The sequence below is a fragment of the Choloepus didactylus genome, chromosome 3 (assembly GCF_015220235.1).
Source record: "Choloepus didactylus isolate mChoDid1 chromosome 3, mChoDid1.pri, whole genome shotgun sequence".
Taxonomy (NCBI): Eukaryota; Metazoa; Chordata; class Mammalia; order Pilosa; family Megalonychidae; genus Choloepus; species Choloepus didactylus.
Genome location: NC_051309.1, coordinates 51,282,488 through 51,306,416, shown reverse-complemented (window position 1 = coordinate 51,306,416; position 23,929 = coordinate 51,282,488). Strand labels below are relative to the sequence as shown.

Sequence of the window (23,929 nt, the reverse complement as noted above, 5' to 3'; positions counted from 1 at the left end):
AGCCAGCAGCATTTCTTAACATATTCAAAGTAAGATTTGGCCTAACCCCTTAATACCTTCCTGAACAGCCATGCAACTAAATGCCCTCAGATGTTGTGTAAGGGAGAAAAACATGGAGTAATTTGTACTTTTTCCTCTGGATAACAGAAACAAGGTAAAGCAAATCCAGATATTTTTGAATGAACAGCTGCCATTGTTAATACAATTGGAGGTCTATAAAACTGGAGCCACTGTCAAATATGCCTATATAGGTATATACTGGTATATAATAATTATTTTCGTAACATCTCTTGCTTGCTTCAAAATTTAAGGATGAACTTTTTACTGGTTAGTCACTTCAAGGGAACAATAAATAAAGTAGAAAAGGATGGTTTGTTTTGCATATTTCTGTGGAAGTATGGAAAACACACTTTGAGAGGTCCAGAAAATTCACTATACAGAATGAACAGCTTATATACACTATCTGAGCAATTTTTCTTGGCTGGGGTATTAAATGCAAGAGCTCCTTCCAGACAAGAAGACACATTCATTCTTGTCCAAATCCCTCAGTCTCTTCTATTGCAAAAAGAAGCTTTTACTTTAGTTGTTTATAACTCTTATATGGTGGTATATCCAATTGATTAAGACATGTGTGATTTCTTGGCAACCAGATGTCTTTGCCAACTTTTTCTATGCAAAATTTTAAGACCTACTTCCCATGAGCTCAGCAAATCCCCCTAGAGGTAAATGGCAGGTTCCGGTGACAAACTGTAGTAGTCGTATTCTTACTTTGTTGTCTCTCTCACAAATGGCCAAAATCAAAATGATTTGCTTGCTGTTTCTTGTATTATGCTGATAAACAGTATTTCTCTGCCAATCTCCAAGTCAACCTCCTGCATGCCACACAACATAACCTCCAATTCCTTTTCATCATAATATGGCAGCCATTAAAGGGGAATAACTTCATTAAAACTGTCAAGGAAAGCTTTGGTCTGTTTTTGTACTCCTCGATAAAAACACCATTCTGTCATTAAATCAATATATTCATCTTTCTTCTCTTGAGTCACCAGGGTATTGGAATCTCCAAATTCAGATCATGTGAAGAACTTTCCCCAAAATCTCCATGTCAAAAGAAAAGTACATTTCTATACCACATTCTTCAATATTATTTCTCTTATGCAGATAAGGGAGTTATAAAATTCAGTATCAGTGGATTCCATATCCTTAATAATAAATTTTTTACTTAGCATACACTTGTAGAATGGTAAAGAGAAAAGAGTATTGATAAATTTCCCATGAAAAAGTGCCACAGTGATAAAGCAATCAATGAAGCAAAAGTATGAAAGATGGTCTGGATTAAAGGTTGATGCTGGATTTATCTGCAGGCAGTAGTTGTTCTTGCCAGCATACTCAAATAAACAATACACTGGGTTCAAAACTACATATGAAAGTAAGAAAAACCATTCTCTTGCTAGACCACCATAATCAAGTTCTCCTTCTCCTCTAAATATTACAAATAACTGTGTCCTCAAGTTGTATGGTTTTAATGCCATAATCTGTTGGAAGGAATCTTCAAATAACATCTGCTGGGGCACTTTGATCTCCACATGATGGGGCAGTGCATTAGACTGTCATAAATAATGGAAATGAGCAAGTTTCCAACAAATGCTGAGTTCATAATCAATTTGTGGACCACCTTTCATTACAGATGACTTTCCATTGTTGTTCTTGTTATGATCAATAAAGTGCCTAACGTCTTCTCGAGTATACCTAATTTCCCACCCTTCTGGCAGGAATTCTTCGTCCTGTAGGCTGTGAGTTCTTGGATCTTCCCATTGGGTTGTTTTTGTGTTATGATTCACAAAGTAAAACCCGTCTGTTAGATCCATTCTTTTTTCCCCAGCCTGGTGGCAAAGGCCAGTATAGTTTGCTTTCTGCAGCTACCATTGCAGCTGAATAGAAGTATCGTTGGTTGAACTGTTGGTTGAACTGTTGGTTGAACTGTTGCATAGCTCCCTGTAATTGGTTCCGCTGATATTGCCACTGTTCAAAGTTTCAGACAGATTGCATGGTAGGCCACTGCCTTGTTGTTGTTCTGGTGTTCTGGTCCCCATAATAAACCCTTCCAGGATCACTGACTCTTCTTTCCCAACCTGGAGGTAAAGGCTGTGGTCTCTCCCATGTGGTTGTTTGAGGGTTATGATCTACATAATAGGTTCTACCATGAGAATCTTTTTTCTGTTCCCACCTTGATGGCAAAGGTTCTCTCTGTGTTGGCATTTCCAGACTGTTGACTGTTGCTGTACAGGTTCCATACACCCATCTGGTTATCTTAATTTGGTTGCTTCAAAAGCAAAAGTATTTCCAGAATGAGAGGTGGCAGGATCTAATATACTGCTAGCTTCAGATCCCATAGCAGTACTGGTAGAAGGAATACATTCATTGTTTTCTGAGGAAGTAGTATTTCTTGAACTGGAGGATTTTTCTATCATGGTACTGGTGCAATCTGAAGACAGTGCGGTTTCTTCAGATACTACAGTCCCTGTGGTTGATGCATTACCAGTTGGTCGGTTGAGGATGACTCACCATTAACAGTGTCACTGGCAGGAACTGGCATATTTTTGGACCTGGCAGCAACCTGAGAGGGAGATGGAGATGTGTTGTCTCCATTAACTACATATGAACAACATGAGTTTTGGACTAGGGTGTTTGTAGGTACATGATTATCTATCCCGTTAGTACCTTCAAAAGTCAATCTGGTAGTTGTCCTTGCTGAAGGATATCCATTTTCATGTATAAGGCATCACCATTTTGCTGTATTTCTACGGTTGAAGATGAGCTGCGGTTTGTTAGGTTTTCTTGTTCACTCACCAATTCATCAAACACAACTGTCAATTTGCCAGTTTGCGCTATGCCATTTTTGTTCTCCAAAGAAAGTTTTAACTGTTCTTTCACTCTTTCCAATTTTCTATTGTGTATTAACAGAGCTTGTTTCAAATCTGTTGCTGTTCTTCCTAATAAAACATCTGCTTTTTAAAATGTGATGACTCTAAACTTGAAATTCCAATGTAGTCTGTGGAGTCACATTTACAGTTAGCTGTTCATCCCATTTTGGATTAGAAGAAGTATTGGATTTTGCTATTTCCTTAGTTTCTCGATCTACAACTACTTCTGTATATATTGCTGTTCAACCCAGTACTTTTTTCTTTTTATTTTGGCACTAGAAGCAGTTACCTTTAACTCTAACCCTCCACTGTGGTTGTTACTAGCTTCAGACCTTGGTGAAGCAATGGCCATGTCCGCAAATTCAGCTTAAATTGTGTACCAAGAACCATGCTAGACACTGAGGATACAAAGATGAGTAAGGCACCTTTCTTTCTTTCAAAGATCTCATGGTCTACTGAGGAGACAAACCCCGCGTGAAGCCGTCTGCTCTCGGCGCTGGGCGGCCACAGTCGCAGCGCCTCCTCCTGCAGCGGGCGCCCTCGCCCTTCTGCTCCCAGGATCGCCACCTCGCTGCAGACCCAGGGGCCCCGGCAGCTCAGGACTCTCGCAGCCGCTAGGAGCCCGCACGCTGAGGCTCACGGACACCAGGCTTCCACGGTGTTTCTTGTTCTTACTCTTCTGTGAGCTGCCTGCCTGATAAATGTTGTGAGCAGTAAATTATAAAGTTGAGGAAATATGTCAATTCTTGCAAGTCGTTAGAAGATATAGGAAGATGGAATAAAATGTCCCTGTTATCCCTGTAACTATATCGTAAGACTGTGTCTTAGAATGAAGTGCAAAAAACAGACCTAGCTTTATGTAGCATGGTTTTTCCTGTCTATGGTTTTTTTAGACAAAGCATCTCCAAATATCTAAAACTCTTTTCAAGAAAACAGGCTCAAAATTAACTCATTTGTGAGGGCAACCTCCACTTGCAGACACAGAGTGTATAAATGCTAGGCTGTGTCTTATTTAATTGGTGATAGTATTTTAAATCCTTTTATTTTTTAATCAGTAGGAGGTAGTAATTAACAAAAAGGGTGGAAAAGTTCTAGAAGCAGCTGAATTTCCTTCAACTGAAAAAATAAAGTATGTTGGTACATTTTGTTATACACTAGTTTCTCTGAAATTCTATAAATTAAGCCTTTAAAACTGCTTTCCATCTCAAACATCAAATATTTCTTTATTAGAAAAATTACAGTATATTTTTAAGAGTATTTTTTGGACTTCATTTCATCCTGTTTTATAATAAATATATTGTAATTTTCCCTGATAAACTCATTTTTTTTCTTTCAGTGTGTCAGTTTATCATCGGTAAAATATAGGCACATATTTTGAAACTGAACAAAGAAGTTTTAGATTAATTTAGTTCTATTTGTAATTATATGGTGAAAGTTTTTAATTTCCAAACTTAAGGAAGAGTATGAGCTTTGGAGTTAGACATCTGGCTCCATCACTTATTTGGCAAATGACTGTCTTGCTGAGCTTTCATACCCTCAGGTATAAAATGGTGCAAAAAATCTCATAACTTGCAGATAAATTTAATTCTCACAAAAATCTCTGTAGTAAATATCTAATGTTATCAGGGGGAAAAAATGTATTAGCTAACTAACACCCTGTGGAAGCAAACAGACATCCAGAAAGAATGTGGGACAATCTACTGGAGAACCAACAGTTTCTTTGAGTGAGTGACATGAAAGAAGGGGAGAGAGGAACTGCTCTGGAGTCAGGGAGACTTAGGACACATAACCAAATCCAATGTGTGGACCTCCCTTGGATCCTGATTTGAACAAACTCTATGAAGGTATTTTTGAGACAATTTGGGAAATGTGAATAGGGACTGGCATTACCTGATACCAAGGGACTATTATTGTTGTTGTTAGCTATGATAATGGCATAACGGTTGGGTTAAAAATAATGCTCATAACTTTTAAATCTATTTAGGGGTTAAATGATATCAGGTGTGGGATTTGCTTTACAATACTTTCAAAAAAGTGATTACATGAGGCAAGTGTGGCAAAATCTTGATAGTTATAGAAGCTTGGTGGTGAATATGTAGAAGTTCATCTTTATAGTCTATTTCTATGTATTTTTGAAAATTAACAAAAAAAAGTAGTTCAAAGAAATGATGCAGTGAACTCAGATGAGAAATAATTTGCTGAAGGGACTACAACCACAGTGACATGCCTGTCATCATACCTACACTGCCTCGCTCAGTTTGAGGTAAAGAGTAAGAAGCTTGTAAAATGAACATGCTAATGATGGTTATATCCTGTTTATGGTTTCCCAAAACAGTCTTCAAACTACTTTAAGTGAAATACAACAGATAGACAAACTTCCTTTTGATGGTGCATAAGGTCCTTGCCTATACCACATTTCACCAAACAATGTTGAATCCTTTAAAGGCCACTAGTTGTAGCTTGATCAATAGAAGGGTGGAGGAGGACAGTAGAAAAGGGCACTCAGCCAATGAGAGCCGAATCTGTTAGGCGGAATGGGTGTGGGGAAGTAAGGTGGGAGGGGAGGGTTCTTCAGTGAAAAGAGTAAAAAGAGAAAAAAGGAAAATTATAAGAGAAAAGAGATCAGGAAAGAGTGAGAGGAGGGAGGGTTAAAAGAGGGAGAAGTTAAAGAGTATTTTGAATCAGATGGCAGGTCAGATAGTAATGCTAGTGATGCTGGTTGACACCAGTGACAGCACAGATACACTGTGTGCACAAACACACAGGCTCCCAGATGTCCCAAGGAGAACACTTCTGGCATGCTTATGCAAGGGCATGTCAAAGCAAGAGTCTTGTAAGAGTGTTTTCTGGCCCTCTTACATCCAGTCCTATCTGGCACTTTCATACTCACTTTGTAGTTATTGTGAATGAGTGGATATGCTGGTTTGTCCTAATCCCATTTATTTAGTTGGTCTCACAACTTAAATTGTAATCTTCTACGAGTTTGAGAAGATCTGTCTGATACTTTACCCTAGTCTTTTCCCATTGTCTTCACATAGTTACTATTATGTCTTTGTTTAGGAAGATTTTGGATGCCAAATACCCTCTTACTTTAGCTTCTTGTTGACATACCAAAACAGAAATATGTTACAGATATATTTCCAATTTAAATAAAATTTGATGGTCATTATTTCTCCCATTGTGTGACATGGTCTTCTGGAAATAGTGGCTAGTGGAGGATGACTCAGAATCCCTGTCAGCTCTGCAGATCAAGGCTCAGCTGGGAAAATGGTGATTCCAAGTTCTTTTGTTGGATGGGTTCAAGTCCTCCCTAAGACTGGAATTTAGACTTTTATTGAAAAACTATTATACTAACCACCAATTAATGGATAAATGAGCTTCACACCTTTAGTCTGTTTATTCTTTTATTATCAACACATTTTTTTCTGAAGGGAGAGAATGAGCTTGGAAGTTGGAGGTCTTCAAATTAGGAAAGACTGTCAAATAGGTCAACTCTAATATTCATATTTACAGTGGAGATTTAAAAGAAATTGATATAATACACCTCACAAATGGATGCTATTAAGTCTGTTTATGAATCATTTTTTAATCCAAGGAGACCATTCATTTCTTTTCTTCCCTAATATGTAAATACTCCATATGTTCAAATGTTCGTAAAGAGTGTTGTCTTAAAGGATATTGAAAAAAATCAAAGTGATACAGATATAAGCTCCTGGAAAAGTGCTGGTATTTTTTTTTTTTTTTCCAATTGTTGGATAATATGCAATAAATTTCTTCCAAATAAAGGGATTCAGCTTTGTATTAAATTTCACAATAAAAGCTCTCAAATGATAGATTCAGAATTCTAGACATTTTTAAGGATTATAAAAAGATATGCCTGAAATCTTGCATGTCTTAAAACATAGTACAAAGTAAGCTTTTTTATATGTAGGCATTTTTAATTTAAAAAAAGTTTTATTTGTGCTTTAGGAATAAGCAAGCTTACATAAATTGTACATATTTACAGCAATAAAGTACATTTCAGAAGCTGCACAATGGCTCTTGTAAATATAGCTGATGATTTTTGACACCAGCCTTCAAATGTGTTCTTTCTTTCATTGCTACAGTTTTTAAAATCTTGTACCAAAGCAAAGAAAACAGCAACTTATTTTATAACAAAGCCACATTATTAATGAAAATATTGAGTGAACTGCAGTCATGTGACTGCTGGGGTATCTGTAAGTCCTGAAATCGAGAGCACAAGCATTTCTTGTGTCCATACCTGATTGTATGTAAGTTGATTTTGCATTTTACAAGAACACATGATTACTCAATGAATGGATAAGAATAGAAAAAGGCCATGAAGGATAAAAGAGTCAGGAATAAGAGGCCACTGATTCTTATTGACTGAATCACTGCTTAGAGAAAAATCTATGTCTTCTGTATAAATCACAGTCTATAGGTTTCATGGATTTTTCCACGGATAGCTTTAGAGATAAAGAAGGTACGAAGTCACCTATTTTATGCGCGTAAAGTAATTAATGAAATGATTAGAATATTTTAATCAAATCCCTAACAGAAAGGGTACAATCAAGCACACACTGTATGAAACTTTGATTTTAAATGCAAAAAGCAACTACAGAAATTCACAAGTTTCATTGGACAGAACAGCTGTTTCAATCAGAAAATGCAGCATATATTGATACAAAATAGAAAACTTGAATTATAAAAGTAAGTAGTTCACGTTTCCTTTCTTAACATTTATTAAACCTATCCGATTTCATTAAAATTTCTACAGGTTTCCAGAAATACTCATTCTTGCCATTTAGCTTCTTTAGTGGTCGAATAGGTATACAAAAGAATTACCTGTTTATGTAAGAAAGCAAATGCTTATGTCAAAAGAGCAAAGGGGCATAAAATATTTTATATTTCTTTGAAATTCAAGAAGTTCTGCCTGCTGAAAAATAAAGTGGGAGAAAGAGATTATTTTATTTACAAGAACTGTGTAATCCCAATCAGGATGTGAATTAGCTAAATCATGTTTGGTAGGAATGTAGATAGATAATTCAACAAATTGATTTGTGGAGATTTAAAAGCACAAGGAATAAAACATTCAACATCCTCTAGCATATTTGGTCAGTTTAGCATAACGGATTTTGAGAGGCAACGGAAGCTATGCATTTCTTTCTGCATATACGTAGCACCTGCTTTTGAAAGCCCCAGCTATTTAGTATAGGATGCTATGAATTAACATAGTTGTAGCAGGAGACTGGTTTGGAAAACTTAGCTAATTTTGGATTTAATAAAGTTTTAGTGAGGTGGTAGCCAAAGAGGTGTTCCATTGCTGGCAGTATAGTGATATTCTTATTCTTTAACCTAATGAGTCTTATTTTCCCCAAACCTCCCAAATCACTGTATAAAAAGTCTTTGTTTCAGGTTGAGTCTCCTCAGGTAAAGTCTCAAGGAGTTTAATTATACGGAGATGATGGACAGCTAAGAGGATTTTTTTAAGCAACCCTCAACCCAGATACTTTTCTCTCAAAAACAGTTTTATTTGTATTTAAACAATATTTAACTTTCAAATTACATTTCCATAAGCTTTTTAAGACATGACAACATTATTTCACAATAACCATTAGACTGCCATCACTCTGGCACAAAATGCTACCTGGTGGTCAAAACTAAAAAGCTTATTTAAAAATGTCAGAATAGTTTTGGTCCATGTAAACATTTATATCATTTGTAACTTCCCAAAAACCATTGCAGTCCTGACTTTGTAATAATGACACATGGTAGTTTTTATCAAGAGGTTATTAACCCTCTTTAAAATCAGGAATTGAGCAACACAGTTAATAACTATATATAATCATAGCATCTCCTATTTAGAAGAGTTGTGGATGTTCTGGATGTGAAAGATGACTTGGATATATAATTCTGTTTTCTATGACACTGCAGGGAGTTAGAATAATCAAGGAGCTTCCCTAAAAATGTTTCACGGACATTGTTGCAAAACACGGTATTTCAAGCTTTATCCAGTGAGTATTTAAAAAAGACATAGGAAACATTAATAATTAATTGATTAGTTTAAAAAAAGAAAAAGCAGATACACTGCAACTCTATGAGTTGTTGCAGAATATCAAGTAGAAAAATATGTTATCCTGTAAAACTGGGGTTACTGGTTGCCACACTGAGGTAAGGCTTGCAAACAATATATTTATTTTATGCAAAGTAAATAATATATGTCAGGAGGACAGGAAAGTTAACAATTGAAGAGGGCGCAGAAAAGGCATTTCCCTGTACTATTTTATGCCATTTTGGGGGGAAGGGGCGAATGCCCAGAACTGTCCATACCCTTTAGATAGTTTTTGACCTTCTATTAATATCTTGGCGGAATAAAATTTGGTGTGCAACGCTCTCTGGAAGTATTCTCTTAGACCCTACATTGGAGTGCCTCATTGATAATGCACTTCATTTCCAGCTTCAAGAATAAATACTCCACACAACCTAGATTCAAAAGGCTTTTAATAAGGCAAATGTGTATAACCAGGGGGGAAAAATAAAAGTTTAAATAAAAAAAAAATGGCCCATTAGGGAAAAGCATGGAAAGTTCAATTCTGTTAAAATTGATAGGATCTAGAATGGTGGTGTTTTCAGGGTTGAGTCTTTTTAGTTATAAACAATGGACATAATCTCAATTAATAATTGGACAGGACTCCCACCAGGGCTCCATCGTAACTTTTGCAGTTTTTATCTATATAGGGGCTGTAGGCACAGGCTTTATGGGACTCAAATAACTTGGGAGAGATTGTATAAGGGACCTGCCTCATAAGGTATTTTTCTGTGGTCTGAACTATTTCCCTTTACAGGAATGTGTGTCTCTAATGCAATATTTACCATTGTAAGTCATTATTTAGCATTTCAAGACTCTATACCATGGGCAGAACAATAGATGTTTTGGGCATTCCAAAAAAACTAGAAAAATGGGGTGTTTACCCTTAATGACATCACATTTTATTTAAGGAGATAGAATACCTATTTGCAAACCCACTGGATAACATACCAATGAAATACTAATTATTATTGGACAAAGTGGCCATAAGAATTGAGGGAGGGCTAGCAGGAGAATGAACAGAACAAGGGAATTTTTACTCATGGATGGCTTCCTAGAGGATGTTGGCCTGAACCAGAATCTACCACTGGGATGAGGCTGGGAAGAGGAATATCTTGGCAGTGGAAATAAAATGTAAAACGTCAATGAGAACATTTGGGGATAGTGTTGGCATGGTAGCCAGGTATAGAGAAGGCCTGAGGACTGTCTTGCTGAGGGAGGTGAACAATGAGGAAGGACGAGGATATGATAAATAAATTGAGCATGGGTAGTGAACACTGAGCTCAGACTTAACAAATAAATTCATAGGAAGCCAAGACATATATATTCTCCAATGTGCTAATATTAAATTTATTAATATTTTCCTTACTCTCCAGGTTGCTGAGACCCCCCCTAATTAGGGTTACCATATACTTTATTATATAAATGGACAATTTTAAGAGTGAAAGGGGGTCCTATTAAAAATTGCCTCCTGGGACTGTCTCAGGCAAACGAGGGCATATGGTCCCCTAACAATAATGTTATCCACAAAGAACTGGGCCACATTTTTAGGCTATTCCGTTTTTGCACAAGCTTTTCCTTCTACACTTCCTCTCAAGAGAATGATGAAAGGCTTTTGTTTGTGGATAGAAGATGGGGATCAGAAGGAATAAGAACAAGAATAAGAACTACTGGGCATAGTACCTAGTTACTGGAAGTGGGAATTTATTTTCTCTTCCCTCCTATTTTCTGCTCATCTTTGAGCTATCTAAAACCTGGATTGTCAAGGTAAAATGATTGAATCTAGGCAGTGGAGTAGAGTTGAAAGAGCTTTAGTGTAGGAGTCAAGAAAAGCTCAGATTAAATACTAGCTCCACCACTAATTAGCTATAGGAACTTGAGTAAATCATTTAACCTATTTAAGCCTCTATTTCCACCTATGGGTATTGTCATCATAACTTCAAAGGTGGCGTAGAGATCAGCTCCTGAAATGTGTGGGAAAGTGTTTTCTGACTCCCTAGACTAACGTGTGGCAGTCATTATTGCTTGCTTACCCCAAAGCCATGCTTCTTTCTTCTTTGTTAACATATCCCATTTTTTTTCAGCATTGGGAATATCTTGGGGTTAATATTGCCAGCCAACCATGAAAATTCCCTTCCTCTTGTTAATGACTAGTTCACGAATAGATGTTTAATCTAACCCTGGTCAGACCAATGGAACTAAAGGGAAGGCTACTGAGAAAGATTTCCTTATTCCTAAGAAGAGATTGAAGGCAGAACTTGCTCATTTCTGTCTGTTGATATTGGTGTGTGAGGAGGGGTGCTTGCAGCCATTTTGCAACCAGCAAAGGTGCTGATGACATGCAGAGGAAGGAAAAGCTCATTATGGAAAGAACCTGGGTCCTTGATGACATCATTATGCTACAGAAATAACCAACCTAGTAACGAACCGCCTTACTTCTGAACTTGCTTTTAGACAAGATAGAAATATTTTTATTGACCCTCTCTAAAATTAACTTGGAAGTTTAGCTCTGGAAGTTTAGCTCTGGAAAGATACATGCATCTGGTAGTATGTAGAAAGTCACACAACTGGTCAGAGGCAGAGCCAGTAGAGAGTCCAAGTCTCCCAATCCTAATCCAAAGTGTCTTCCATCCACCATAATTTCCCTCTTCCAACCATGTAGCTCATGTAGTGTCAATTTCTCAAGGTTAGGCTGCCATATTTCCTGGTATACATCTGAAGAGCTCTCTGATGTCTAAATCTGTGAAATGCTGTCCGGAGGAAAAAGACTGTCTACATATTTTACAGGGGCAATTCAGATGGTTTGCATTATGTCCATTTACCAACTTTATTTAAAGTCTGCTGAGGGGGAATATATAGGGTGATGCATAGAAGTAGAAATCTGTAATAAGTATAAGTTATATATAGGATTAAGTGTGGGCGAAGTTCTTACTGGATAAAGCATATAACCAGAGGTGTGTTACTTGAATGCTAAATCATTCGAGAAGGAATAACAATATATTTTTAAAATGGTATACAATTAAGCCTGAAGGAAGGCATGAATAAACAAGTTTGATGAAGAACTGATTCTGTGTGATTTCACCATGTTATGACTATAATGAAAGGAGATGGCCTTATTTCAAAGTCTTTTGTAGATAATGTAAATTTCTATAGGTATGAGCTGATGGGTTTTTATTTCCACTTTATTTTGAAATAGACTGGGAGGGAGGAGGTTTATGTAAATACATGTACTATTTATATAAGGGACAGAAAAGCTTTTAGAAAAGAAAAATAACCCAAGGCAGGGAACAGGAATTTGGAAAATCTTTAAAATTAGTTGTTTTTGAGAACTCAATTGAAGATATACAATATCAATCTAAAGAAGCAGAAGCTGCCAACTATTCATGGGCAAGATAACTTATGAGGGTTGAAAATGAGAAAGAAGAAAATGAATTGATTTCATTGGGTTAACATGAGGCAAAATGTTATATGGTGTTGGAAGGAATGAAAACAGAGAACTAATGTATTTCACATAAGCTAAACTTTAAAAATGCACACACCTATCATATTTTAATAATTTGTACCTACAAAAATTATACTGGAAATAGCCCCCTTTCCCTGTTTCTTTTCAAAATGAAACCCAGGAAGAAACATGAACAGATGGCAATACTGATTGCTCTTTGTCCTTTGGCATCCAAATGGGACTGTTTTGAGCTAATGATTCCGTGACCCTGTATACCTAAGGCATATGCATAATGTTATTTGGCCTCTCATTATTGGTTTATTGTTATTGATTTATTTTTTGATTGTCTGCACAACAAGAAATGCAGATAGAGTTGCTACTTAAGAATGGTTTTCTTCCCCAACTGGTTCAAAACTACACCTACTTTTCCCACATTTGAAGCCTTTTTGATGAATGTTGGTAGCTCTACGATATTAAAAATCTGGGAATGGTTGTGAGTCCCTTGATGTACTAAGGACTTTTTAATTAGGGGAAAAAAAAGCATACAAAACACCAAAACCACAAAAACAACTGCTAGACCACTTCAATATGAATAAGGAAATTCTTGCTATAAAAGTGAGAATAAACATGCAAAACTATCTTTACCCTTATTCTTCCAGGAACATATTATTTTCTGGTTTGCAGTTCTCTTATTAAAAAAGATTTTCTTTCCAGTTCAAGGTTGTGACTTTGTAGCCTCCAACAACTAAGTTTTCCTGTCAGTTTAGTTGATTTTAGTTATCTAGGAAAAGAATGTTTACAGTAAAAGCAAATTGTGTTCTGGACCTAGAAACTGACCAACCTGATTTGTTCAAATATCATTAAGGCATGCTTCTTCTACAATTGATGGTGAACCCTAGCAGGTCCATTTTGAACCCAAATATGCAACAATGACTCCTTGCACCATTCTGGCACTTCAAATGCTAGCATAAACAGCCCAACATTGCTAAGAATCTAAAACATTACTAAAAAACATTGTCATTATCCACTCTAAAACATTATTAAGAAACCAATCTATTTCTTTCTCACTTGGATATTCTGAATTTGTGTGGATGACATCACCCTCTCTGGGACTGCCAGTTTGCATGGAAACACTTCTTGTGGCATAATATCCCACCATTATAAAGACTTTTTCAAGCATATCAGTACTTCCAAGAAAGATATTTGGGAACACTTAATTACCAGACTCTCTCTTAAGCTTAAGGAGCAGACATCAAACTTATCCCTGGCCTCTAATTTAAAAATGCTTGTTTTTATTACCAGTGAGTTTATGCCAACATTTATTTTTACATTTTAAAAATATGGCATGGTTACCTCTGGATCTTTTGGCCATGAACCATCCAGTTGGTAAGTTATCAATGTCATTTGCTATTTCCCTTCCTTCTCTCCTTACCTTTAATTGGACATTAGCTATTTACCCTGATCAAACTCCTCTATCCACTTGTATTCTTATTAGCAGTTCTGGGAAACATTTTGGAAGGGAAGAAGTTAGAAGCTAAAGCTATTGGCACAAATGAAGCTTTGGATTACCTGTGGATTGTTACTATCTCTTCCACTCCTGACCCTCTCAACCGCATGGATAATTCAGGATCTGAGTAGATGGCTAGCAGTAATGACTGATAAAAATGCATCTACTTTTCATGACACAGTTCAAGGAGCAGCTCTCTACAGTTCCTGTTTCTGCTGGTGCACTGTTCCTGAGCCCCACAAGCTGGCAGCCTTCTCAGCAGCTGCTGTCCATTTCAGTGGGGTAAGGGCATGAGGCAGTGATCACAGACACCTGGCTATGGCTTGCAGCACAGTTACACAACTGCACACGCAAAATGGCAGAGAAAGAGCAAGAGCTAAAAAGATTCTGGTTTGGGCCCAAATCACTGGTCATTTCACTTCATGAATAAAAGCAAGTGCCTTATAAGCTTACATTATTTACAATGTTCAGATTTTTCAAACATCCATCCAAAGCTGAGGACCACCAAGCAACAGGGAACAGTTCAATGAACTATGTACAGAATTTACAGGAAAGTTTACACAATATTCTACACTCTGTTAACAAGTTTACCTTTGTGTTTATGGTTTGCTTTCAGGAAACAGATATTTGTGTTTGTTTTCTGTCTTCTTCATCCCAGTAATTGCTGATTGATCCAACATGAACAAATGCTTGCACATTCCTTTTTCCTCCCTACTGGGACATATGATTACAGTTTGCTTAAGGGAAAAAATGGTGGAACATCACCCTGTGGTAAAATACTAAACAATATACTCCATATAAGAAATCTTGGAGATAATTTCCTTCTAGCATTATAAATACATCTTGTTTTTTAACTTGGCAAATTTTAATTCAGCTCTTTCTTAAATGAATATTTATAAAACAGTAATTTATTTTAGAAAGATGGAATTTAGTCAACATTTCTATGTGTTGAAACATAATGTTTGTTTTAAGGAAATCCTATCCTTGGACCCATAAACCAAAGTTTATTCTCTGCACCACATTTTACTCTTTGCATTTTCAAGGTCCCTCATTGACTTCAATGCACTATGCATGAATGAAAACACATACCATTCAGTCAGCAAAATTACCAACCAGTCTGCTGTTTCTATTCGGCAACATAAAGGATGGAGGCAATCCTCCCAGGTAATTCAAGCCAAAAATATGTCTTTACCTGGGTCTTTCCCTCACAAAGCTGGTAAGTATAATGCACATGTCACCCCTGATATATTAAGCTAAGTAACATGAATGGAAGGAATGCATGTGTAGCCATCATTGTGAAGTGAGAGATGAGGTTTCTGCTGGTTCAACACAGGTGAAGTCTATGACAAGATTTATGATCTGTGAACAATGGGTCACCTGGACATGACTGTGGCGTAAGAGAGTGAGCTCATGCAATTTTCAGCCTCTGCTGCCACTTAAGTAATGTAGCAGATTATGGCTATTTTCATGGCAGAAAGAAAACACCCAATAATAGTTCAATAGTAACTCTCCATAGTATAATGATCTGAATCCTTCAGGGATGAGAACCAATTTGAGGGCACTTAAGAATGCCTAATAACTTTTATGTTTTCTGTACACCATTTTGGGCAAGACAAGGGAGAGAGGCAGAGGAGAATTTTTTCCAATGTATTGTTCAACCTGGAGGGGGACTGGATGGGGATCAAAGAGGGGAGGATTTAGTCAGGAGGTATTCAGAAAGATGGAAGGGGGACAGAGGTCATTAACCAGGAATATGGCAGCTTTTTCATTCTTCTGGCTGCCACTGTCTCTAAAATCAGAACTATTTAACAGGATTTGAATAATGGTGGCTCTGAGCCCACAATTGTTCAGAGAGGCACAGAGGGATACCATTTCGTGCCTGATGGGAAGATTCAGGGTGGTATAAGAATCCAATATATTCATTTTTTTCTCAAAGATGCTTTACATCTAAATGTGCAAGCATCAGATTCTATAGAGTTTTAAAGGCAAGATAAAATAATAATAACAATATACATTGCCTCAATCTTTTCCAAGATGAATAACCTAAATGAAGAAGTAAAGAGCAATTGTTGTAAGTAACATATAGTTTACAAACACTTCCTTTCTGAGTTAGCATATCATTCTTAAAAGCTTTCTAAAGTGCTTTGACATCAGAATGACTCATTTCTGTTAGGAATCAGCCAAAAATCTTCCTGTGGTTAAAATAAATGGCTGCATGGTAGTTCCTGGATTATTTGGAATATTAACCTTACAATCACTGGTAAGGTCACATTCCACTCAACTGGGCATTTTGCAGTGGTTATTGATGATATGGTATCTCAGCCCGCCAATGGACTGAACAGAGTTTCAGTCTGGATCAACTGGTCCTGAGAGGCTGGGGATTTCCTTGACCAGTGAACTGTGATAATACAATTGAAAACTAAGTGGAAATTTGGTTCCCACACCCTCCTAAATTCTCATGAGACCACTGAGATAATTTTGCCAGGTAAAGTAGCAGTTTTATATTCCTACTAAAGGTATATTGTCTTCAGCTATAAACATTCATTTATTTTGGGGTTCCCTTTACTTCTTGTTTTCTAAAAGAATATCTCATAACTCTTTCCCTCTGGGCTCATTGGTAGGAATTTAGCCTTATCTTTCCAATTAAGACCATAATTTCCAGCAGCTGATGCTATTGTAAGCATGGCCTCTCAACCATCACAGTCTTAGGGAGAAAGCCAAATCACCAAAACAGACAATAATCCCCATTATTTCCTCAATCCTCATTTCACATTCATACATCAGGTCCCAAATCCAAGGTCTGAATCTAAGGAGACTGGTTTCCTTAGGGTTTCACTCAACCTTGCGAGTAAACATACAGAGCGCTTAGATAGCCCAAGCTAAAATAAATAAAGAGGCTTTAATGGCACACAGTGGGACAAATCCCAATGGTGGTTGGCTGGGCTTGATTAGAATTTGCCTTGGTGGGCTATTGAGGGAGGCCTCTTCCATGAGAACCAAGACCATCGTAATGCATGAGCACAGATAAGGCAGAGCAGTAAAGAAAGCAATTAATGTATGGGTGAGGTAAACACTTCAGCGGCTGGTGTAAATGCTTGAAGGCTTGGTGCTTTTGTCATTGTTGATGTTATCTGTGGTTTTGCTATTTTGAAGGTTTTCCTTAAAATGTGTGTGCATGCATCTCCTGAAGCATTCATTTCATATTTTGGAATGCAGAACATAGAGAGAAGAGCCACAAAGTGCTAGCTGAGTCCTGTTTGACTAGCCTGCTATCATTAGATACTGCTCCCTGGAAGGCCAAGAAATATATACTATTTGATTTAAGATTTGGCAGTTCAGGTAACTGCCCAGGCACCCTTTTCACAGCACATAAATCTTGCCTTCCTCTTGGAAAGGGGAATGCTTTTTTCAAGCAAAAATTGCCCACCATCCCCTTCTTTTCACCCCCTTGCTCTCACTCTCTCTGAAGCAGCGTCTATGAAATGTGATGGCATGACTGCACCGGCACAGCATCAAGTGATTCCAGGATAATGAGATGGACAGTTAGAAAAATGGTCATTGTCCCCCAAACTCCTCATTCTCAAGAAGGAAAAAAAGTTCTCATTGGCTCCCAAGTTTGATTCTACTGTTAATTTTGCCTGGAAGTCTGAAAAAGAAGCATTTTTCAGAATATCCAGCTTCAAGGTGAGGTGAAGATAGCAGGGCCAATTTGCATAACCTTGATTTGCTCTTGCCAATCCCTCCTTGCTCTTCCTATGGAGGAATTTGGGGGAATTTAAGAGTGAAGGGGAGTCTTCATTTCACTTCTAGGCTCCTTTTTTTTTCCCCCGCCTTCTTCCTGGAAATCTGTAATTTGTCAATGGCTTTGTTTTTCTTCTGAGATCCTGGAAATTGTGGTGGTGTTTTTTTTTGGCAGCATGAGATTGTTGCAGTTTACCAGGAAGCAGTGCAGACAGAGAGCTAGGTCCCCTTACCATTTGCATTTAAAAAATAAATCAAAATTCTGGGCCTCTAGGAAAGACAGCTAAGGATCTATCTATCTAACTTCTCTCTTTGTGTTTGTTTGTTTATTTATTTTTTGTAAACATGGCAATTAATAGAGCTCTTGAAGCGCTCGTAACCTGGACCACAGTAGACTGGAAAAAAATAGTTGTTGGGTTTTTTTTTTTTTTTTTTTTTTAAGTAAACATGGTGCACTAACAAAATTGATTTGCAAGACCAAAAACCAATCGGATGGCTGAATCTCTTACCTCAAAAAACACAGCAGTATCGCTGCTGGGGACCTGTGGGGTTAAAAAACAAGAGGAAAGTCGTCTACATTGAGCCAGTAGGTCAGACCTTAATGTACATAGTAAAGCCAATAAACGACGTTAAAAAGAGAAAAGGTGATGGGGAAAAACATTCGGGACCACTTGTCTATGGAATTCACATCAGTCAAATCCGGAATTTTGACTTTGAGCTGAGAGGCGCGCCGGCGGATGCGCCCCTTGCTGTGCACCCCGCGCCGCTCCAGCGCGCGCCCGTACGCCTCGCGGCTGCTCAGGGGCTTGCGGTACTGGATGCTGGCGCTGTCGTAGGAGTACATGGTGGCCTTGGGGTCGCTCACGCTCGTAAGCACTTCCGAGCCGCTTGTCTCGTTCCTGATTTCCAGGGTGCTGAGGAGAATGTTGCCGTGGGCGTCGACCTGAGGGCCGAAAGGACATGCTCAGAAACTGCCAGGACATTTCCTTGTTTTCGTTCAAGTTACTGATGACAGGGCTCGTTAAACATTGCCTCGATCGACTTGCCTCCTGGGGCATGAAGATCTATGTATCAATCTTTATATCTCTCTTAATTTATCTATATCATCTATCTTATCTATGATCAATCTATCTACCCATCTACCATCATCATCATCATTACCATCATCTAACATCTCCATCCACTCACAAAACCCTGGTGTAAGGGAGTGTTTAATAGTGTTTTCTGTGTGGAGTGATATATGTAAAAGTATATATGTGTATATATTTATGGCATGTTTTCTTGTTACAAAAATGGTGCATAGAAACATTAAAAACTATAAACAGAGAACAAAAAATTAAAAAATAAAAATTCATAATCCTGCCTTCAGACTTAATTATTGCCAACATCTTGCTAATCTTCCTGTTTTTTTAAATCTTCATACATACTTAGGAAATAGGCTCATCCCGTATATTTTGTTCTGCAACCTGCTTTCGTCACTCAATAATGTAGCCTGACCATCTTTCAATGTTAAATATTCCTCTGTGATATCATTTATTAGTAGCTTATAAGGATAGTCCATAATTGAGTTAATCTATTGTTAAGATTGTTTTAATATTGTAGTATTTTAAAAAGGTTGCAAGGAACTTCTAGCTAAATCTTTGTGCTATACATATTTATTTCCTCAGGCTAAACTGCCAGAAGTGGGATTAATGGGTCAAAGGATGAGCCCGGATACGCTTTGACTTGGTTCCTCCACCATGTTCACCATTACTTCTGCACTGTGATTGCTGCCCCAGGTGTCCTGGTTCATTCCTATGCTATGCACACACTTACGGAAGTAATGGAAATGTGAGTATGTTTTGGTTGATAACATGGCTTGTTTAATTTCAAGCTCATATACTTTGCAAAATGATTTACCTGGAAGGGCCATGGTTTATATATGCAAATAAGTTTGAAGTACTTCCAAGGTCACTACGGGCAGCTGTGTTTACATCTTGCATTACTATTCCAGGGCCTAACTCACAGTAAGGGCTCTAAAAGTGTTTTTTTTTTTTTTCCTGAATTTTTTTTTTTTTTTTATATTGGAGCAGTTGTACGTTTAGAGAAAAATCATGCAGACAGTACAGAGTTTCCATATATCCATATACTGTATATAACCATATCCCATATACACAACCCTCACGCACACTTTTCCCTATTATTAACATTTTGCATTAGTGTGGTACCTTTGTTACAACTGATGAAACAATATTATTATAATTACACTATTAACTATATTCCATAGTTTACATTAGGGTCCACTTTGTGCTGTACAGTTCTATGGGCTTTTTTTAAATGTTTATTCTGGTAACATATATAAAACCTAAATTTTCTCATTATATTCAGTATCAGTTATACAATTCAGTGGTATTAATTATACCCAGTGTTGTGCCACCATCACCACCATCACCATCATCCATTACCAGAACTTTCCATTACCTCAAATAGAAACTCTGTACCAATTACGTACTTTTTGAATGAAATTAATCTCAGTAAATACTTGTTACAAGTCCAAGGTATAGGTAGGGAGGCATAAGAGCCTGGTGAAGAAAGAAGAGAAAGAGAAAAGCATAAGAGGAGGAAAAAAAACCTATGAAAAGAAGAGAAAGGTACAGAGGGTAGAGAGTGATGTGGCACCACAGTGCAGACGAGAGGATTTATTGAGTGTCTGCCATGGGTCTAGCATTGAGGTAGAAGCTTCATAAATTACTCTTTTAATACTTACAATCTTATTTATAAAGGCAAGTCATTTCACCCCATTTTGTAGGTAAAGCAACTGCTATTTAGAATTAGTAATGAACTGCCTCAAGTTTACTCAGCAAGAAGTGACAGAGCTGAGATTTGAACCCATGTCTTTTGATGCAAAGTTTTGATGTGCTCTATGCTGACAAGGGACTACATCACAGTCCTCAGTCTTTATCATATCACCCAGTGAATTTAATGATGCGGTTGCTAGTGTAAGCCTTGAGTTGGTTGGAGAGCGAAATGGTGACTGAATCTGGCCTCCATGTCTCTAGTCTCATCTCTCTTTGCTTCCCTCTGTGAAGTATTTTGCTCCAGCCTAACCAGGCTACTCTGTATGTCCCGACACAGCACACCTATTGGCTCTTTTGTTCAGAGTCCTTGTTTTTGTTATTGTTGTTGTTGTTAATATCTACTATTTATTGACTCCTATGTAACTTACCTCTGTTATTTCTTATAACAACACTATGTGGTAAATAATAGTATCCTAGTTCAGCAGATGAGGAAACTGAGGATAAGAGAGGTTAAATAAATTGCCTAAGATTAAGCAAATAATAAGTACTCAATTTGGAATGAAAACAGAATACTCTTTGTCTTAAATATCTTTTTTCTTCTTCTTTGCATGTCTAGTGGATCTGTCTCCTTCAAGACTCAGTTTAAATCTTTCTTCCTTGGGCATCCTCTCTGATCACAGTAACCTCAACAACTCTCCCTCTTTCTTTCAACATAGATCTATTGAATGTTCACTAATGCAGTTTGAATATTAGGTGTCAAGGATGTAAAGTTGAGCAAAATCAGCAGCCTTGCCATCAATATTCCCTGGTACTGACTTCTATACCAAATTTACAAAATCAAATGTGGAGACCTAGGGCTTGGGCTGTCCCTCCATATGGAGAGTGAGTAGCTACACATAGCCGCGTACGTGACAGGGACAGAAGTTAAAGGTCAACAGACCTCTTCAGGGAAGAAAGAATGTACAGATAGTATTGTAAACTGCTTATCTTGTAAAGCATTAAAACTTCTGTCCTGTGACACATATGTTGATAACAAATCTGCAGACCCCTGGGTCATGAGACGCTGCTGATACTCTGTTCTCATACAGGATAGAATGTCTTTGTTCTATACCCTTATAAGCTACTCCTTACACTCCTGCCTTTGAGGAGTGTGACTTCCATTTTCTGGATGGCTGCAACTGGAGACTCTCCTATTAGTAAGTCCTAATAAAACTCATGTCTGACTCTGTGCCTGGTGTGTGCTTTGGTCTTGCGGATGCTCTGACCCGATCCCTCCAAGAGCTAGGTTGGAACAAATGTCTACAGAGACCAAATACCATAAATGAGTAGAGCTGGGTAAATGTAAATAACAGAGTGAAATTAGGGGGTGGTGAGGACTATGTTGGACTAGAAAGTAAATGTTGAAAGAGTCAACTCCAGCTGATAACAACACTGAAAGGAAAAGACCCTGGTGTTTCCAGATGGCTCCCTTTGTAAGAGAAACTGGACATCTAGATTTTTATTCAAAATATTTAGAGTTGGTTTGATTTTGTAAAAATTCTATTCAGGCCAAATAAAATCCATCTATGTCCAGGTCTGGCTTTTGGACAGCTAGTTGAGTACCTGTTTTTTTGTTCATTTAGCCTTTAGCATATATTATCTTGTGTTGTTATTTCTAGGTTTAAGCCCTACTTTAACCAACCAGAGCTACTGAGGTGGTCTAGGGGTAGATAATTAGAGTCTGGACTAGGGTAGTGGTAGTAGAAAGGAAAGGAGGAACTAAAGAGATTTTTGAAAAATAATAGAAATAAAAACAGCATTGATTTGGTGATTGATTGGATTTAGAGGGTGATTTGGGAATTTTCAGCTTGATAGGGTGAGAGGAATGTATTGTCCTTAGTAGAAATGGGGAGTTTAATGTGTGGAGCATGTACAGGGAGAAAGAAAAAGGTTGATTTTTTGGTCAAATTTGTGATATAGACATCCTGGTGTCAGTGTCCAGCAAATAATTGCATATGTAATGACTACTGGGATAATGTTGGAGCTGAGACAATATAAGTGGTGGGAAGTAGATATGAAGCAGTGAAGGAGACACTGAAGAGCTAGAGGGGGGAAAAGAATCAAGAGAATGCATTGATGTGGATTCAAGAAGGGAGGAATGTAACCAAAAGAAGAGAGGGGTCAATAGTGCTTCAGAAAGAGCAAAGGGAATTAAGATGTAGAAAAGGCTCATAGACTTAACAAAAAGGTTATCTGTGACCTTAAAATAACAACTGAAGCAGAATTGAGATTGCAAAGGGTTAAGGACTGAATTGGTGGTGAGGAGATGAACACAGTTTATATAGATTCCCTTTTTCAAAAGTTTGTAAGTTCAAGGAAGGTAAGAATAAAGCATTAGCTCACACATGTCAGGATAAAGTGTCAATGAAGCTGGAAGAGACCCATTAGGGAAAAGGCGAAGGGTTGAGAAAGGCAGATTCTGTGGTAGTGAGTGAGGAAGTTGAAGGATGTGGAAGGACAGCAGGCTACGTTCAGAAATGTGAATTTTACACATGGAAATCTAGAAGGCAGAGCATTTCTGAGTGATGGAGACATCTAATATGAGACTGTGCTGATACATGCTTGGAATTGGATAATGGCAAAGGTCACTGGAATTGACAAACTAGATGAGTCTATGGTCAGAGGGTTGAAAAGGCCACAAATAAGGATTCTTATGTTACTTAAGATGATGGTAGGGTTGAAGTGGCAATGAGCCAAGTGTTGAATTCACTAAAGGTGGAAGAACATGTTAGAAGATAAGAACAAGAACACACATGATTTTCCTAAGTACTATGAAAGAGTCAAGAGAAGCATAAACTGTGAATTTTGTCCTCAAGGGATAATATACTTCTTAGAGGTATAAGACTAAAGCATAATAATGGGAGTTAAACCAAGTTTTTAACCAAATGCTAAATAGAACAGGGGTTTATAAAAGTAAGAAATCATTGGTGACCATCGAAGGCTTCACAAAGGAGATGGGGCTTGTATTGAGTGTTGAAGGATGAGTAGAGGACAGAACAAAGGATTGGGGGTTGAAATCTGTGTTCTCATCCTGGCTTTGCTATTAATTGCTCAGAAATGACCTTGGACAAGCCTGGGTCTTAGTTTCCTCATGTATAAATGAAAGGTTTACACTAGGTAATTACAAGAGTTTGTTTCCAATATTTTATAGTCTTTGATTATGGAGAACATTCCAGGTGGAGGACACAGCAAATTAAAAAATACTTGTAAAACTGAATCACCTCCTGTCTACTGTGTGCTTCATTAAGTTACATTATTACAAAAATCTCTCTAAGTAAATAAGTTGCTAGAATTTAGAATCATTCAGTGAAGCATACAGATGCTCCTCATTAAACAGAAGTCATGGCAAATGAGATACACTTTATAGAGGTATTCTGGTTAACCTTGGTATAGATTCAAATGCATTTAAAA

At 37.5% G+C, this 23,929-nt stretch overlaps 1 protein-coding gene and 1 pseudogene across 3 annotated transcripts in view; both read right to left on the bottom strand.

Moving 5' to 3' along the window:
* The window catches only part of GABRB1 (gamma-aminobutyric acid type A receptor subunit beta1), a 534,121-nt gene that overhangs the window by 50,254 nt on the left and 459,938 nt on the right, over positions 1 to 23,929 (bottom strand). The window contains exons 9-10 of one of the 3 annotated variants that reach the window (XR_005215852.1): positions 18,212 to 18,645; positions 6,321 to 14,740 (exon numbers count right to left, since the gene is read on the bottom strand). The exons of 1 other annotated variant lie outside the window; for it this stretch is intronic. Coding sequence is in view for 1 of the 2 variants with exons in the window: in XM_037829737.1 (XP_037685665.1) it covers positions 18,301 to 18,645 (345 nt within the window). In the remaining variant the exon portion in view is untranslated. Of the gene's footprint in view, positions 1 to 6,320; positions 18,646 to 23,929 lie in introns of those variants that run through there. One more of the 3 variants, XM_037829737.1, reaches the window with a different exon arrangement.
* On the bottom strand, positions 527 to 3,276 carry LOC119529377 (annotated as a pseudogene).